Source organism: Gorilla gorilla, chromosome 10 (assembly GCF_029281585.2).
Source record: "Gorilla gorilla gorilla isolate KB3781 chromosome 10, NHGRI_mGorGor1-v2.1_pri, whole genome shotgun sequence".
Classification (NCBI taxonomy): Eukaryota; Metazoa; Chordata; class Mammalia; order Primates; family Hominidae; genus Gorilla; species Gorilla gorilla.
The window spans coordinates 121,855,956-121,876,003 of NC_073234.2; the positions used below are offsets into that span (position 1 = coordinate 121,855,956).

Here is a 20,048-nt window from a genome sequence, read left to right on the forward strand (position 1 = left end):
AAGAAGGAGCCAGAATTTCGAGGTACTGTGGATTTCCATGAAAAGCTCACCCAGTTCATTTTTCAACAACTTGTGTTCCCCTTTTGTAATTGTGCAGCTCCTCTTCTTAACTGTTGAAAAGTGCTCATTAGTCCTCAAATAGTTATTTGGACTTTAGGGTAGAGCGCACAAGTGTCTGGTGGTTACTTGCTCCTCTCTGTAAGAGCTGCTTATCCAAATAGCAACAGCCCTTGACGTTTCAGTGCCGCATGCCATCCTTTGTGTCGGGGTTTCCTCATGGTGGCAAAGCCCTCCGAGGCAAGTCCCCACTGACAGTTACAGGTTAATCTGCCAGAATGCCTTCTCCACCTTCCACCCATTACGTCACTGAAAACCACAAAGTAAGAAAGCTTCATTCTCTGCCAACTTTTAGCCACTCTCTTTGGTAATGTGTAGCTTTAAGTATCTTGCTAACCTAGCTCAGTGATGTTTAGACTAAATCAAACTACTCTAAACATCTGGATATTCATCAGAACCTCACAACACAACGCCGTTATTACCCTAGGTGACAGTGCTTCTTTGCCTGTTAACTCCATGAGTAGTATGCAAAATTTTCCAATGTGAAATCGGGAAGTTTTTAGATTGATACATTACACCGTTTTTTAAAATATGGCATTAAAGGTTTTGTTTCCTTTTCAGACTTTGAGTATCATTTTTGTGTTGCCTTTTCATTCAAAACCAAATGTTTCCTAAGATACTTGCAGGAAACACTGTGTGTGTGCATGAATATGTCCACACATACTCACATGTGCACATGGGCTTGGGTATGTATGTGTGTGTATGTGAGAGAGAGCATAGGCCCCTACACCGTGCTCATCCATACAAAAATTACCTGGTGTCCTCAGCAATCCAGGAATAGGTTTGTTTGTATTTACATCTTCCCTCATCTCACTTTGGTAAACTAACTTGCCTGTGTAATTTTTCCCTGGAACTATTATTAATTTGGTTTGCTGTTTCCATTCTAGACCCTACATAATTGTCAAGAAACAGAAGCCAGCAGTCACAAATAAACATATGGAAGAGCTGGCCCAAGGGTACAGGCAAGTAGCCAAAAGTAAAACTTACCAATCTCCTTAATACCCACATACATGATTTAAGAAAAGTGTATTTTCATTTTAGTGTTTTAATTTCTTTCCACCAAATTACCAGCCTGTTAAAAACCTATTTTGCTCCATGTGAACTTGCTTGGACATTGTAAAATATTCATCAATTTAGATCATGAGGGTTACCTAGTCTTGATGTCAGTCAGTACACAAGTAAGTGTTTCTGGTAAGAAAAGGACTTACATCATATGTCAGTGTAGACACTGTGGGTCTCATTATGAGGTTTCTAAGGTCAGAATTTTTTTTTTAAGAAGTGGGGACTAGGTTCACAAGAGTTACAGACAGACACTTTGCTGTTTTTATTTCAGCAATTTGTGGTTACTGTGTGAGCTAAGAATAACATGTTTCAGGTATCCCAATGTAATGATATTCTCTGGGAGAGAAAGGTGCTTTGGGCCTAAACGAAAGCCAGTATCTCCTGTTATTATATAAAATACTGCAGAAAAATGCTTTTTAATGATGTCTCTTTCACCAATATTTTCCCAGGAATTTTGAAGATTTCTTACATGAGAGTCTGGTTGAATATTTAGATGTGAATGAAGAAAATGATTGTAACATTGCACTGTACGAACACACAATTAATAAGTAAGTAGGATCCATAGCAACCATAATTAAAACGTGTTCTGACTATAGAAACTACCTTCTCTTTTACTGTCATCTTCAGTCCTTCTATGTTTTACTCTTTTGACAGGAACTGTTAGAAATATACAATCTTCTTTTTTTTTTTGAACATGCAGGTTTGTTACATAGGTAAACGTGGGCCATGGTGGTTTGCTGTACCTATCAACCCATCACCTAGGTATTAAGTCCAGCATGCATTAGCTATTTATCTTGATGCTCTTCCTCCCCCAACCCCCTAACAGTCCCCCTGGTGTGTGTTGTTCCCCTCCCTGTGTCCATGTGTTCTCATTGTTCAGCTTCCACCTGTGAGTGAGAACATGCGGTGTTTGGTTTTCTGTTCCTGTGTTAGTTTGCTGAGGATGGCTTCCAGCTTCATCCATGTCCCTGCAAAGGACATGATCTCGTTCCTTTTTATGACTGCATAGTGTTTCATGGTATATATGTATATTGTATATTTCTGTATGTACCATAAAGAAATATACAATTTTATAGCAGAGCATAACGCATCATTTATCCTAGTGAAGAGTATTACAAAGCAGCTAACAAGTCATCTTTAGATTTAATTATCCTTCCTATTCGTGTGACAGTTTATATATATATACACACACACACACTCATAGAAAGATATATCCATATATCCATATAGATAGATAACCATATATATATATGTATATAAAACCATATATATGGTTTTTTTTTTGAGACAAGGTCTTGCTCTGTCACCCTGAAGGAGTACAGTGGCACGACATAGCTCAGTGAAACTTAAAACTCCTGATCTCAAGTGATCCTCCCACTTCAGTCTCCTGAGTAGTTGGGATTACAGGCATGAGCCACCATGCCCAGCCTTAATGTGTATTTTTTAAAAGGAGTTGCTTCTCTGATTTTAATACTTGATTACTGCCAAAGTTGAACTAATGAATCAAGCTGTATAAAAATATACTTACCTCTGTTAGAGATGATTTTTGTCCATGGACATCTGAATTCTTGTCAGTGCAGGAATTCTCTACATAGTCTGTTCAAAAACTCTAAGTTTATGTGCAGTATACACTTGAATTGGTAGTATATTCACAATATTTCTTCTTGAACAATGATATTTTTAGAAGCATCTGTGTTCCATTTAGAGTACATTAAAGAACATCTATGTAACTTGCTGTCTGATGCATGTGACTGATGTACCACTTACCTGAAATTGGAATTCTTGCAGATATATTGCTAGAGTTTAATACTACCACCTAATAACTATTTATGTCTTCAATCAAGAATAAGTACTTTTCTGACCCAGTGTAATGGCTCACCCCTATAATCCCAGTGCTTTGGGAGACTGAGGCAGGAGAATCGCCTGAGGCCAAGAGTTTGAGACCAGCCTGGACAACATAGCAAGACCCTATGTCTAAAAATAAAAATAAAAAATTAGCTGGACACAGTGGCACACACCTGTAGTCCTAGCTACTTGGGAGACTGAGGTGGAAGGATCACTTGAGCCCAGGAGTTATGGGTTACATTGAGCTATGATTGTGCCACTGCACTCCAGCCTGGGTAAGAACCTATCTCTTAAAACAGGAAAAAGAAAAACTTTTCTGTTTTCTGCTACCAAATGAAATATATTACTTTTTAAAAGATTATAATTTACCAGCCTGGGTAACATGGCAAGACCCCGTCTCTACAAAAAACTTAAAAATTAGCCAGGTGTGGTGATGAACGCCTGTAGTCCCAGTAACTCGGGGGGCTGAGGCTAGAGGATTGCATGAGTCCAGGAGGTGGAGGCTCTGTGAGCCATGTTCATGCCACTGCACTCCAGCCTGGGTGACAAAGCAAACCCTGTTGCCAATATATATATTGCAAATATATATATTTTTTGCACTTTGTAAATAGTGGTTTTTGGTCAGAATTTTTCTTCCTTAAAGATGTGAATCTCAAAGTGCTATTTTATACCCCTCATTTCAAAATTGACTGAGGGCCAGGTGTGGTGGGTCACACCTATAATCCCAGCAATTTGGGAGGCTAAGGCATGAGGGTTGCTGGAGCTCAGGAGTTTGAGATCAACCTGGGCAACACAGTGAGACCTCATCTCTACTAAAAATAAAAAAAAGTTAGCCAAGTGTTGTGGTGTGCACCTATGATCCCAGCTACTTGGGAGGCTGAGGTGGAAGGATCACTTGAGCACAGTTTGAGGCTGCAGTGAGCTATACTTGGAACACCACTGCATTCCAGCTTGGGCAAGAGAGTGAGACCCTTACTCAAAAAAAGATATAGATATAGATATGTATCCTGAGTATAAAAGAAAACTATTTTATAGTAGCCCCATAAATGACAGTTCCATCCTTGTATTACTCAAGCCAACAAAACTGTCTATTTCCGTCCTGACCCTTTTTCTCTATATCGACATCAATCCCTAGCTCATCACATGAGCCTTCCAAATACATCTGGAATCTGAACTCTTTTTCACTACCTCAATCCATCACCTAGTCCAGGCCATTTGTATGTCTTACCCGGATTTTTGCAAAGGCCTCCTGACTATTTTGACACCTGTTCCCATATAGTCTTTTCCTAATAGAGCAGAGGGGGCATGTCCGTTCTCTTCTCAAATCCCTCAGGGGCTGTCGGTCTCCCTCAGAAGTCCTTACAGAAGCCTTCCAGTTCCTGCACAATCTGCCCACTCCCATTTCTACCTCTCCCCACTCCCTGTTTCAACCACACTGGCCTCTTCTCCGAACACTCCAGGCGTGCCTCTGCCTTAGCACCTTTGCACTGGCTGCTTCCTCTGCCTGGAGCACTCTCTCACATACCTGCATGGCTCACTGCTTCACCCCCTCCAGGTCTTCACTTAGGTGTCACCTTCTCGTGAGATTTTTCTGACCACTCTAGTGAAAGTAGAAACCCTTATCTCTATCCACTCCTCTTTACTACTTTTTTTTTTACTTCTTGTGCCTATTACCATAGAGTAAAATTGATATTTTACTGATGTATCTATGTATTGTCTATCTCCCCTCACTTAGAAGCTTCACGAAGGCAGGGATTTTCATCTGGTTTTTCATTGATGTAAATGAATATAACTCTCAGCGTTACCCAATTACCAAGCTATTCCATACATCAAATTAATTTCATTTAAAAAATCTAGAAGTTTTTGTATTATTTAATTCATACTTATGTTTTTTAAAATATAGAAATGCATGAAGTACAAAGAATGAATCCCCTTCCTTTCCCATCCCACCAGACTCTACCCTCCAGAAGTTGCCGATGCTAATAATTTCTTATGTACTATTCTAGATTTTTTTTCTGAGTACAAACATACACACATGATTCCACACAATGTGTGTGTGTGAAACAGTGATAACATTTCCAGTGCCTTGATTTTGAAACTTAACCAGTATACTCTGGACATTTTCCATATTAGTATGTATATTTATATACATGTATATTTGTATACACAGTCTTATGTCACTTAATGATGGGGATGCGTTCTGAGAAGTTTGTTGTCAGGTGATTTCATTATGTGAATATCGTAGTGTACTTAAACAAACCTAGATGGTGTCTGTCACCCACTGTCACCTACTACACACATAGACTGTATGCTAAAGCCTATTGCTTCTAGACTACAAACCTGTACAGCATATTACTCTACTGAACATTGTAGGCAGTTGTAGCACAATGGTAAGTATTTGTGTATCAAAACATATCTAAACAAAGAAAAGGTATAGTAAAAATGCAGTATTATAATCGTTTGGAACCACCACCATTTATGCAGTCTGTTGTTGACCAAAATGTTATGTGGTGTGTGACTGTAAACATATATATATATATTTAATTGCCATTTGTTATTACATTATCTACCTACACACATTTAGTTTATTAACTAGTTTCCTACTGTTGAATATTTAGGTAGTTTCCAATTTTTCTACTATTATAAACAACAGGTTATTTAGTTTTCATTCGAACTAAATTTAAGTGCTTTATACACAGTGAATAAGAAATCTCGGCTGAGTGCGGTGGCTCACGCCTGTAATCCCAATACTTGGGGAGGCCAAGGCAGGCAGATCACCTGAGGTTGGGAGTTTGAGACCAACCTGACCAACATGGAGAAACCCTGTCTCTACTAAAAATACAAAATTAGCTGGGTGTGGTGGCGCATGTCTATAATCCCAGCTATTCCGGAGGCTAAGGTGGGAGAATCACTTGAACCCGGGAGGCAGAGGTTGCAGTGAGCCAAGATCGCATCATTGCACTCCAGCCTGGGCAGCAAGAGCGAAAATCCGCCTCAAAAAAAAAAAAAGAAAGAAAGAAATCTCCTAATTCCTGTTCAGTTTCTAAACTGATGATTTTAAAGAGAATAATTTTTTTTTTGTAAAGTCAGAATCTAGAGTGTTTGGACTTCCAGTAATTATTAGATACTATATGAGTTTATGTATGTTGTCACCATAAAAGAAAAAAACTTCAGATATTTCTTTTCATTTTTCAACTCAATCCAATGTTGACATCTGAAAAAGTGGTTTTTACTTAGATGGAAAATGTCAACTTGGCCAATATTTAAACAAAGCAGTATATTTAAAAGAAAATCTGTTTTCTTCTAGACTATAAAATGTAGCTATAAGCTGATGTTCTTTAAAGAAAAAAGCAAAACAAAACCTAGAGTATTTTCCCTTCCTGCTTAACAAAGGAAGTCTTTTCCCTTCCTGCTTGTCTGAGAGGATTGGGGTTCTGCTAGGTCATAAGGTGAAAACAGTACTCTTCAAACCAAGAACCACATGGAAGGCACTTTCTCTCACCAAACTAGGGACGTAATTTAATACATGTGTTTTGGAAAAAAAAGATAGGTTAATAACTGGATAAGTGGGAGATCTTTTACCAGGTACATTCCAATGATGGGCTGGGACGTGGTTTCTTGGACATCACTTCAGTCCACAGGTGCTGTAAACCACTGAAATTCTTAAGGTTACACTTCACAAACACTTGAGGGAAAAATAGCGGGTCCACAGAGATCACAGATCCTGGATGACACATCTGGTACTTTCCACAAATACCTATAATTAATGTGGGTACTCTTTCCTATTAACACATCTGAGTAGCTTCATCATTTGGCCAAAAAACTGAATTTTCTGCAGAAATATATTATGAAAGTAACCAAGATTCTGACATCTACTAGGTAAAATCTTACTTTGTGTCCAGTACTACCCATAGCAGAGCTGTCCAGTAAAATAAAATGCAAGCCACCTATATAACCTCAAACTTTCTAATAGCCACATTAAAAAGGTAAAAAGAAACTGGTAAAATTATTTTAAATAATAGTTTTATTTGTCAACATGTCCAAAATATTATATCAACAGGTAATTAATATAAAACTAATGAGCTATTTTACACTTTTTTTCCTACTATAAGTCCTCAAAATCTGGTGTGTGCTTACAGCACATTTCAGTTTGGATGCCAATTTTTTATCAGAAATACTAGATCTCATTTCATAACATTTACACTTTTAAAAGATTCATAAATGTGAGTTGTTCCAAGATAAAAGATTTTATATAACTGAACTGAGTTACTTAAATTTCAATTTGAGTTTTAAAATTTAAAGTAATTAAGTAAAATTTAAAAATTCAGTTTCTCAGTCACACTAGGCCGGCATTTCAAGTGCTCAGTAGCCACAGTTATCTAGTGTCTAGTGGCTATGGTATTGGTCCCTGTTGGTCTATAGTAACTATTCTTTTTTTGTTGTTTTTTTTTTTTTTAGACGGAGTCTTGCTCTGTTGCCCAGGCTGGAGTGCAGTGGCAAGATCTCAGCTCACTGCAGCCTCCGTCTCCTGGGTTCAAGCAATTCTCCTGCCTCAGCCTCCAGAGTAGCTGGGATTATAGGTGCCCGCCACCATGCCTGGCTAATTTTTTGTATTTTTTAAGTAGAGACAGTGTTTCACTGTGTTGGCTAGGCTGGTCTCAACCTACTGACCTCAAGTGATCCACCTGCCTCGGCCTCCCAAACTGCTGGGATTATAGGCGTGAGCCACTGCATCCGGCCTATAGTAACTATTCTTTTTTTTTTGAGACGGAGTCTCGCTCTCTCACCAGGCTGGAGTGCAGTGGCATGATCTCGGCTCACTGCAACCTCCGCCTCCCGGGTTCAAGCAATTCTCCTGCCTCAGCCTCCCAAGTAGCTGCGACTACAGGTGCGTGCCACCACACCCATCTAATTTGTATTTTTAATAGAGACAGGGTTTCACCATGTTGGCCAGGATGGTCTCGATCTCTTGACCTCATGATCCACCTGCCTCGGCCTCTCAAACTGCTGGGGTTACAGGCATGAGCCACTGTACTTGGCTAGTAACTGTATTTAAAGGACGTATATTCCACTCTTAAATGGTGATACAACGTACTCATTGATATATGTTAGAAGAATGAGGAAAGCAGGCTACTCATCCATGTGAATATTGTTGATGTATTTCCATATGTTGAATATAGTAATTTATGTGTTAATTACAATTTCTTATGTTTTACTGTATTTTATTTAAGTATGTTTTTATTTTACCAGTTTTACTAGCATCAAATTTTATTGACATATAAATCCCTTGAGGACCTAGATAACAATATTTTTGTACCCTTTAAGAGACATTTATTTTTGTACTTGATGCTTAAGATATGTGATTTTTACTTAACTTGTTAGAGACACCACCCACTTGGAGATTGAACCCTTCACTCTTCTCGGCGTGTGTGCTGGACTTATCCCATACCCTCACCATAACCAGTCACCGAGAAACACTTATCAGTGTGCCATGGGGAAACAAGCCATGGGTAAGATTTCCTTCTTGAAAGTTGGTTCTAAATACTTGGAAATACTTTTGGAAAAAGTCTTACATCTTTATTCCTGCTTCACCAGTATTATATGTTCCCAACCAGGCACTGGGAACACCTGAGGGTTACCAAGCCCAGGGAGTTGCCTATGGAACTCTGCAAGGCTTGGTGCCCTGCCATGTCTAAATCTTAAACAAAAAATGGAGAAAACCTCTCTAAACTTGTTTCCTTCACCAAACAAAGCAATGTGTAATAAGTGTCACAGAATTAAGAGGGATAAATATAAAGAGAAAAGCCCTATAAGATGTAACTTGTTAACCTTGAGAGAAGGGAGAAAGGGCAGAAAAACTCAAGGTTAAGGAGGAAGAGGGAGAAAAAAATAAAGATGTACGATGTCTATTTGAGTGTACCTAGTATTTGCCTGATTGACAATCCCCAAACCCATTATACCCTTGCAGTTGCTAGTGTATCTCCTAAAACTTATCCAATTCATGTCACACTGATTTCTGAGTTTATTTTCCTTCCTCTTTCTCTTTGTCTTCTCTTTCATCTATTAATTTATTTATTCATTCATTTGTAACATTTATTGAGCATAACTGTAGACTAGACATGAGGCTGGAGCCTGAAAATAGAGAGATGAGGCAGAGCCCTGTGCTCAGGGAGTTCAAAGTCTAGTAGGAGAGACCAACAAATAAAACAGTAACCCAATCTGGTGTAATAAATGCTGTAATTGACAACCAAAATCTAAGAAAATTAGAGGAGGAAGATCACTTAAAGTGAGAGTGGGTTGTTTCTGAAGGGTAGAGCTGAGCTGAGTCTTGGAAGACTGAGTATTTTTGAAGGTATGAAAGTGTGAACAAGTATGGCATAAGAGGTCTCAGTACTTTGGTGTGGCTGCCTAGTGTAGCATGGTAGAGAGGCATGAAGGGGAGGTGCCATATGTTGAGGAGTTTGAGTTTTATCTTGAAGATAATAGAGAGAGAATACCAGTGTCCCCTGACCCCGCCAAAAAAAAAGTTTTACTTATAAAGCTTTTTGAAATGTTTTAAAAAATCATTTAAATCCTAATATATTTAGTAAATTTTATTTTCATATATGCCCATGACACCAATATGATTGCCATCTCTGATTTAAAGTATGATACAAGGAGCTTCATAAAGAAACTGTAAAAATACAGAGAGGGAGGCATTGCATTGCATTTGGGTAACAACCAGAATGCATTTAGCTCCTCCATTACCAACAACCAGCTGCAACTGACCATAGCTTGGCAATTAAGAAACCCTATTTCTTCATTATGGATAGAGAGTAGATATATTTCTTTTCAAGTTTTTATATTGCCCTCTGGTTAGCTACAAAGAAATAAAAAGCATTTTATCCTGCTGCTGTTTACCTGAATGATGTAATGCCTGGACAGTTGAGAATAATTCCCAGTGGGAAAATCTAAACAGCAGCTCATCAATTTAGCCTTTCCCATTCATCCTCAGTAGCGGTGTAGGCTGATTTCCCGCTTGTGCTTCTGACTTGCTAACAAGTTGAAATATACAGTACTGAACTCTGTGTGTCATGAAAGGGCTATCACTTCTATTGGGTTTACCAAACCATTTTGTTTCATGATGTGAATCCCAGCTGAAACAATACACCTTTTGTGTAGAACCTTCAGCAGAATTAACGGAAGACTAATCACTTCATCGCTAATGCCACTCTTCAGTGTGTTTGAAGATCGAAACAGAGCTGCAACTATCTCTATGTAGTGAAGCTTTTTTAAAAAATAAAGAATAGATTTGAAAGAAAGAAATAATATTTTTATTTTTATAACTCCTCTCCCCACAAAAAAAAAAAAAAAAAGAGAAGAGAAACCCTTTATATGTGGCAATGAGTATCTGAAACGTTTGGTTAGTTACCACACACAGTTAAGCAGGATCAGTGTGTACAGAAAGCCAATTCAGTGTCTGTAGAGTTCTTTTGTAGTTTTCTGTGTGAAGGTTTTTTTTCTCGTTTTGTTTTGAGTGTCATTTGCAATTCATTGTCTGTGTTTTCTGAGGTTGGTGTATTCAGCTGCTCTGACCCTGGGTCCTGCACATTTAGCTCCTTGGATACAATCCTCTGACGTTACTGCTGACGCTAGGAAGACAAAAGCCACTGAATATCTTAAGTAATAAAAAAAAGCCTTTGTTACTGTTTGTTATTATAAAACACCTGACTGGAAAGAAAAGCAGCGAGATAAAAGTACATTTAGAGTTGGCATATAACGCGGCAGCATTTCTCTGTGGACACTGAAATAGCTGCAGAAGTATTGAGCAAAGTCTGCTTGAAAAATGACAAAAGGAAAAAGGTCAGCAGAGGGAGAAAACCCACAGCAGATACCCAGGTCTGTAATGCAGACTTCGCACTTTGAGTAGGACTTCTCTGGATCGTTTTAATTCCTTGCAGTCTTGACAGCTGACAACTAAAACTCATACTCTATCCCATTTTTACTATGAGCCATTGCTAAACATATTTAAATTCAGAGCTTCTATGTGGATTTTCTAAAATAATATTTTAGTTGGTATTCATCTGTCTGCTGGTCCGTGTATAACGTGCAAGATAGTAGCTCAGAATTAATTCACTAAATATTCTAGCCAATCTGGAAAATTTGCTCTCTACCATTCCCTACTATCCCTCCCACTCCCCCTACAAGACAGTGAAGAAATGAGAGAAAGTCATTTTCTATCACTACGAAGGAGACCAAGGCCAGCACAAACCACAGAGATGGAAAGCCTTACCTTCTATGTAAGAGAGCTAATCCACGATAAAACACCAGCAGAGGGTGTTTTTTAAATCTTAGGCGCTTTATTAATAAAGTTCGAGTTTCCACACAGCATCTTACTGTGCCACTGAGAAGCACTTCTCCATGGGTATGGCTGTGTGTGTATTGTGACATGGCTCAGAGCAAGAAGTCAGGTGGACATCTGGAAATGGCTGGATCTCCAGGTCACTCGCTCAGCACTACCAGGAAGGGCTGTGTGTTGGAGCCACATTTTGTGTCCTCTCATCGGCACCCGATGCCAAGTTCACATGAGCCACACTTTCATATCCTGCCCATTTATTAGTTGGCAGTCCTCTAGTGGAACACTTTCTCCTGTGTAAAGGATCATTCAGTTACTATCAGCTCAATTAATGAATATGCAGCACAGACCTTCCCAGACCTCAACAGTGGCTTCTTCTCACTACCCCTTCCTGCTTCAACTTCAAACTACTGGGACTTTTTTTAAAGCTCAGGAGTGAATGCAACTTCTGTTTTTGTGTTTGTTTTTAATAGATTCTATTCCTAAGTAGATAGTTTCTTCCTTTATGTTCCGCACTTTACAGTAGGCTGAGATGCACTAGAAATAGGCTGGAGAATTTTGAGACACTAAAAACACAACATACAAAGATCCTCATAAAATTTTGTTTCATTCTACACCTCCTCCCCCTTTCTGTTTGATTTGATTTTTAGCATATTTATTCTTTGTCCGTTTAAGGGTACAAAATGCAAAAAATGTTCTGGCCAAATTACCCCTGGAAATTATTTTTTGAATTCTGCTATTGGTTAAAAGTTTTTTTAATTATTATAGCTATTTTAGGTTTAAGCTTATGTGGTATTTCCTAAGACTAGAATGTTAGCGATGAATATATACATATATATGGAGGTAAAATTGAGTACACTAAGTTTAGTATGTAGGTTTGAGTGGGAGGTAGAATGGATGATATTACAGGGTAATAAGGTATGTATTTTTATTATTACTAATATTGTTAATATTGGTCATAAATAATGTTGCCACTTACTGAGTATCCAAATTCTTTACATACGTTATTTCTTTTTTTTTTTTTTGAGATGGAGTCTTGCTGTCACCCAGGCTGGAGTGCAGTGGCACGATCACAACTCACTGTGACCTCCACTTCCTGGGTTCAAGAAATTCTCCTGCCTTAGCCTCCTGAGTAGCTGGGACTACAGATGCACACCACTATGCCCAGCTAATTTTTTTTTGTTTTTTATTAGAGACAGGGTTTCACCATGTTGGCTAGGCTGGTCTCGAACTCCTGACCTCAGGTGATCCACCTGCCTTGGCCTCCCAAAGTGCTGGGATTACAGATGTGAGCCACTGCACGCAGCCCATTTTTTTTTAATCACAATAATAATCCTTTGAAATATAATACATACTTTTTTTTGTTCTGACAAGGAAGCTGAATCCCAGTTTTGTTGAGTAACATATAAAAGGTTTTCTATGTCTTCTATGTAATGTTACCTATAAAACTTACTAACATTCTTCTCAACCAAAACTAACTTCTTTTCTCATTTTTTTCCTGTCCATTGTGGATCACGATCAGGCTGCCTTTTCTGGTAGAATGTAAATTATAAGCCCCTCGAAGTCAGGAGCTCCGTTATTTATTACAGGTTGAATATCCCTTATCTGAAATGCTTAGGACCAGGAGTGTTTCAGATTTTGGATTTTTTTGATTTTGAAATATTTGCATATACATAATAAGATATCTTGGGGATGGGACCCAAGTCTAAACACGAAATCCGTTTAAGTTTCATATACACTTTATACGCATAGCCTAAAGGTAATTTATACGATATTTTTAATAATTTTGTACATGAAGCAAAGTTTGACTAAGTTTTGACTACAACCCATCACCTGAGGTCAGGTGTGGAGTTTTCCACTTGTGGCGGCATGTTGGCGCTCAAAAAGTTTCTGATTTAGGAGCATTTTGGACTTTGGATTTTTGACTAAGGATGCTCAACCTGTGCTGCAGTTGACTCTTGAACAACACAGAGGTTAGGAGCACCAACTCCTCTCACAGTTGAAAATCTGTGTATAACTTTTGACTCCCCTAAAACTAACTACTAATAGCCTACTGTTGACTGGAAGCCTTACCAATAACAGTCAGTTAACACTTATTTTGTATGTGATATGTGTTATATACTATATTCTTACAATTCAAATAAGCTAGATAAAAGAAAATGTTATTAAGGAAATTATAAGGAAGAGAAAATATATTGTTCTTTAAGTGGAAATGGATTATCATAAAGGTCTTTATCCTCGTCATCTTCACACTGAGTAGGCTGAGGTGTAGAGGAAGGGAGAGATTGGTCTTGCTGTCTCAGGGGTAGTAGAGGCAAAAGAAAATCCATATATGAGTGGGCCCTCGCAGTTCAAATCCATGTTCAAGGGTCAACTGTATATCCTTTGTGTCTAGCATAGTGCCGGCTTAGTAGGGAATATAGTAAGTCATGTTTCAAAAATGAATGAATGAATGAATCTCTGAGAATATTAAAATCATTAAGGAATCGGGGTAGATTTTTGAAAAGAATTTTGAAACAAAGAATAAGTTGGAGGTTTTATACAACCTGATTTTGATTTACTATAAAGCTACAGTAATACAGTATGATGTTGACAGAAGGGTAGACATATAGGTCAATGGAATTGGCATCAAGAGTACAGAAATAGACTCAAACATTTATGGGCAATTGATTTTCAACGAATGTGTCAAAGCAGTCCAATGGAGAGTAAAGTCTTTTCAACAAAATAAATATCTGTATACTTATATGGAAAAAAGGAATGTTAGCTCCTACCTCATAGCATATGAAAATTAACAAAAAATATATTATAGCCCTAAATGTAAGAGCTAAAACCATTACTCTTGAAGAAGGAAACCTAGGTGAAAACCTTCATAGCTTGAGTTAAGCTAAGATTTCCTTACATAAAGAGTACAAAGTATAAAAATTGATCTTCTCAAAATTAAACTTTTGCTCTTGGAAAGATACTGTTAAGAATATGAAAATGCAAACCATAGAATGGGAGAAAGTATTTGCAATACATATATCTGATAAAGGATTTGTATTCAAGTGTATATAAAGAACACTTCAATAGTAAGACAACCCAATTAAAAGATGGACAAAATAAAAACAAAAACCAAGCACTTCACAAAGTTTTGGCATGACCAAATAAGCACATGAAACTGTGTTCAGCATTATTAGTTATCAAGTAAATGCAAATTAAGACCCGTATAAGATACTACTACACACTCAGAATGGTTAAAATTAAAAAGACTGACCTACTAAGTGTTGGTGAGGATGTGGAGCAACCAGAATGCTCATATACTGCTGGTGGAAATGTAAAGTGGTATAATCACTCTGGAAAATTCTTTGGAATGTTCTTAAAGTTAACTATACCCTTGCCAAACAACCCAGAAATTGCATTCCTAGGTATTAAATATTTACCCAAGTAATGAAAAAACATACAAAGACTTGTACATGAATGTTTATAGCAGTTTTATTCACAGTAGCCAAAAACTGTGAAATGATGCAAATATTCATCAGCAGGTGAATGCATAAACGAAGTGTATATTTATACAATACTAAGCCATAAAAAGAATGAAGCATAATATTCAACCATATGCATAAATCTCAGGATCATTATGCTAAATAAGCAGATACAGTGTAACTCCATTTATATAAAATTCTAGAAAATGCAAACTAATCTGTAACAATACAGAACAGATCAGTGGTCCCTGAGGTGAGGAACAAAGGGAGGGATCTTTTGGGGGTTAGGAATGTTCTGGATCTTGACTATAGTGGTGGTTTCACAGGCAATTTATAGTGCAACCTTGATAAAAAGTTCTGATATATGTATATCAGAACTCACTAATTTGTATACTTTAAATGGATGAAGTTTATTGTATTCAATAATGTTGATTTAAAAGAAAATTGAGGCCAGGTACTGTGGCTCATGCCTGTAATTTCAGCACTTTGGGAGGCTGAGGCAGGCGGACCACTTGAGGTTGAGGAGTTCACCTGGCCAACATGGTGAAACCCCATCTCTATTAAAAATACAAAAATTAGCTGAGTGTGGTGGTGCAAGTCTGTAATTCCAGCTACTCGGGTGGCTGAGGCACAAGAATCAGTTGAACCCAGGAGGCAGAGGTTGCAGTGAGTCGAGATTGTAACACTGCACTCCAGCCTGGGTGATGGAGTGAGACTCTGTTATTAAAAAAAAAAAAGGGGGGGGGGGGGAGGGGAGGGAAGGAGAGGGGAGGAAATTTGGCAAAGGAAGATAGGAAAAAATAGCTAAATGCATAAAACTTCATTTTAATTTTTTCAGCATACATTTTCTAAGCTGTTTACATCCTTCCTTACTAAGCTTTTTCATGCCGCCTTATAAAAGAGCACTTCTTCAATATTTTAACCTACATTTGTTTACCTTGTAGTGCCAGCTTGTGACTTAAGAAAGTTGTTATCAAGAAAATAGGGCTTTTTAGAAAGATTATGCCTTAGTAAGTAAAGGGAATCATTGGAGACCATAGTACAGCAAAATGGGATAATAGAAGTAGAATGCAACTTATAGATATTCTCCTTGTGTTATTTTATATGTGTGTGTATATATGTAACGCCCTTTTTAAGGAAGCTGAAAATACTAATAGGGGAATCAAAGTTTGAGCGTGTGCTGCACACAGGCAAGCCCTATCATTTGCTTGCCTGTTGCTTATTGGCAAAATGGTTAGTCAGCCATTCATTATTTTTATAAACATTTGGGAATCTGATAGCATTTTGAAGTTTTATGATATAGAATAGTTTATAAATTCTATTTTAACATTTTAACTTACACACCCATAGTCAGTGCTGCTAAAAATGCACGTACATGTATACTCTCACAAGTTCTTTAAAAGGCCTTTAGAGAAAACTTTTTGATGTCATAAGCACTAAACATTTGCTAAACTATTTTGCTGTTCATCCATTCAGTGGTCAGTTGTAATGCCTGAGAATTATGTTCTGGGCCTGGTAGCACAATTTATAGCAGGATCCAGTCTCTTTCACCATTGTTTAGAGGTGCAGCCATTTATGCTTCCCTGCTGCATAATAATGCGTGTCTCAGGTTTCAGAAGACATGTTTGGCAGCCTGGTGGGACATTGCCTGAACCCTTGTCTCCAGCTGAGTAAGGTATACAATTGGAACTGAAATCTCAACATAAATTTTAAGTGATTTCATAAAAAAGGACAAACTTATTGTCAGTGAACTTTACCATAATCCCAGCAGTAGTAATCTTATTTCTAAAACAGTAAGTGATCTATTGCCAGGTATCCTGCCCAGTTTATTAGTTGGCACTAAAATAGCATAAATCAATTGGCAATTTATAGTGCAACCTTGATAAAAAGTTCATGAGTTTCAGTTTGACTTGTTTTTCAGCTGAATCTTTTTAAGTTTTTAGAGATTTAAGCACATACTGTCATAAAAAGTATAATAGAATTCTTCAATTTAATTTGCTTGACATTTATTGAGCATCTATAATAAGCATGGCACTGCACTAGGTATTCCCTACATATGTACTATTTCTTTCAGTAGTAATTGTCAAGTAATTTTTGGTTTATTTTCTTTTTCTTTTCTTCTTTTTTTTTTTTGAGACAGGGTCTTGCTCTATTGCCCAGGCTGGAGTGTAGTGGTATGATCTTAGCTCACTGCAACCTCTACTTCCTGGGCTCAAGCGATTCTCATGCCTCAGCCACCCAAGTAGCTGGGACTACCATGCCCCGTTAATTTTTGCATTTTTAGTAGAGACATGGTTTTGTCATGTTGCCCAGTCTGGTCTTGAACTCCTAAGCTCAAGCAATCCACCCACATCGACCTCCCAAAGTGCTGGGATTACAGGCATGAGCTACCACGCCCAGCCTGAATAGCTTATTTTCATCCCCAAAATGAAATCATCATTGATTTAATGACATGAGTATGGAGAAAAAGTTAAAGGAAATAAATACTGAGTTTTGGTGTCTGCATACCCTAGGGTGTAACTCTGTGAAATGGCACTTAGGTACTTCGGAGTGTGTGTGTGTGGTGTGTATGTGTCACTATGGAAGCGTGTGCAAGAGAGAGAGACTTAAAGCTGCCTTAGCTATTCACAGGGGGAGAAAAGACATACCTAGGAGAAGTTAAAGAGGCTCAGTAGCCCACACTCAAGCTCAGCAGTAGAGCAAGCCTGAGTTTTCCAACTTTAACATCTCTTTGTAGCATCAGTTCTGTGTCCACAAGCCGAGGAGACTGAAAGACTCATCTTCAGGCAGGTGCATGAACCCCAGTGTGTTTATAAGGGGAAATGAGAGAAAGGGTTAACATTCTGATTTCATGTTCAGTTGACAGTGACCCAATAACACCCATCCGAGGAACAATCAGGTGGAAAGACTGATTGCTAAGGAGGGAAGAGCCCACCCCTGATTGGGCTGTACCCTAGATTTCTTAAGGAAGGGGCCAAGCCTTTTCTCATTTTATCTCCAGTTTTTGGCACAGAGTAGATGTTTATTAACTGCTTAATACATGAATCATCAAATAAATGAATAATCCACTCTTCCTTGCTCTCACTTGAATTCCTCTTTGTTCATTCTTTTTCTTCCCTTCTCTCCTGTATTCTTTTTCATTTAGAACTTTTGCAATTATTTCTTTTTATGGAATATACCTGTTTATCCATTTTATAAGCTCCTCGGATGTGAACACTGGGCGTTGTTCTTACATTACCTCTCCCCAGCAGGCCTGGAACACGGTAGAAGCAAATAAAGAATTGTTGATTGTGAAATTAACCAGTGGAAACTAAATCTCTCAAATGGGATAATATAAATCCAAAAAGTCTAAATTATTTAGATTAAAATATACTCTATATTTTTCCTTCTTTGTAGAACTTTAAATATTAGTGAGAAAAGTTGCTTTTGCAAGTTGTTAAGCCACCATGAGAGTATTGCTTTTGAAATGTTGAACCTGAAGATGTTGTTCATTTTAATTAGTGATGTTAATGTATTTATCTCTATATTCATTACTACCTTATTATTTCACATAATAGAATGTTGTATTTTGTTTTCTCCAATATCAATGCAGGTACTATAGGATACAACCAGCGAAACAGAATTGATACTCTCATGTATCTACTAGCATATCCACAAAAACCCATGGTTAAGACAAAAACCATTGAATTGATAGAATTTGAGAAACTGCCAGCTGGACAGAATGCAACAGTTGCTGTGATGAGCTATAGTGGCTATGATATTGAAGATGCTCTTGTTTTAAACAAGGCCTCTTTAGACAGAGGTAAGTGAATTTTCAAAACTAACACCAAAGGTGCTTTTTGCAGAATTAGATATAGGGATGATTAATGTAAAAATCACTTGGTTAATGTCAGTTTTAAGTTATTTGAATTTTATGATATAGAAACAGGAGGTGGCTGGGTTTTGATGTTGGCTTTCTTGTCATTTTTAATGACTAGTATATTGAAATAATTTGTTAAACATACTACTACAGAATATTTTTCTTCTTTATTATTTTATTGGTTACGTGAGACAATCCTTCAAAAAGAAAAAAATGTAAGAATGTGTTTGTTTTCCAGCAGGAATTACAGTATATGAAATATGTGTTTTCACTGTGTCTAGTGATATATATTATTAACAACAAACCTGTTGGAGAGGGCAGTAGCAATATTTGGATGTAAAAGGCTGTTTCTTATTTGTGTAACCTCATAATTTGGTAACTTCTTTGGCCAAGTGACGAAAGTTAAAAATACACGGCCACAAACTCTGGCGTGGGGTTTTTCTGCTTTTCTTTCTGTTTTTGACAATACTTTCACAAGTCACCACCTCGTGGTTTGTTAGACATCACCTGATCTGAAGTCTGAGTTCTCTATTCATAATCTCAATTTCTCTTTTTCCTTTCTGGCGTACCCACTATGCCTTCCCCTTCCCTCTTTGTAGTTGCTAGGCAGCCATAATAGTACTCCTAGACATGTGTCTTTGGCATTAATGTTGGCCACACTTAATTTATGCCTCTTTTTTTCCTCCAAATGACAACAGCCATGCTTTAAAACTAGATGTTTTCCTTTCTGATTAACTGGTAACGTTTATGTGGAAATCTGAAGACTTTGTGATGTCTGTCAGAAACTCTGCAACCCAATTCAGTGATCTGAGTTTACTATCCCCTAGCTTTTAAGCTATCACCTGTAAATAAAATGTCTGTTTACACTTTGAAGAAAACACTTCTTGATTTCATGCAGTTAAGATTCACATTGCACTCCAGCATGTTGCAGTTAATGGCTACTGTATGAAATTTCAAGATCATGTAATGTTTCCAAACCAGCTGGCATTCTGAGCCGAGTTTATTATGGCCATACACAATTTCCTAGGAGCCATGATGACTACGGCCTTGCTTAAAGACACAAATGTCTTCATCTGACGTCCAATTTTAGAAATTCGTTACTTCATCTCACAGTCACCTTCATATTTAAAAAATTACATTACAGCCCTGAGATTTTATTTATAAATCCACTTTTACCTGATTGATTTCTAAAGTCACATTCTTAGATTTCTGTTTTTGGTGGAAAATTGTTAAGTGAAGGATTTTACTGCCATGCATTTATTTCATCAGTAATAAGTGGCATTTAATCCTGAGACATTTCTTATTTAAGTGAACTCTGGCATGGCTCAGTATATCCTGAGGAGATTAGTAAGAGAATCCAGTTTAAAAT

General features: G+C 37.6%; 1 protein-coding gene across 1 annotated transcript in view; it reads left to right on the top strand.

Moving 5' to 3' along the window:
• The window catches only part of POLR3B (RNA polymerase III subunit B), a 147,506-nt gene that overhangs the window by 79,408 nt on the left and 48,050 nt on the right, over positions 1–20,048 (top strand). The window contains exons 17-20 of the mRNA XM_019038901.4: positions 1,005–1,079; positions 1,629–1,727; positions 8,407–8,534; positions 18,413–18,622. Coding sequence (XP_018894446.1) covers positions 1,005–1,079; positions 1,629–1,727; positions 8,407–8,534; positions 18,413–18,622 — 512 coding nt within the window. The remainder of the gene's footprint in view (positions 1–1,004; positions 1,080–1,628; positions 1,728–8,406; positions 8,535–18,412; positions 18,623–20,048) is intronic.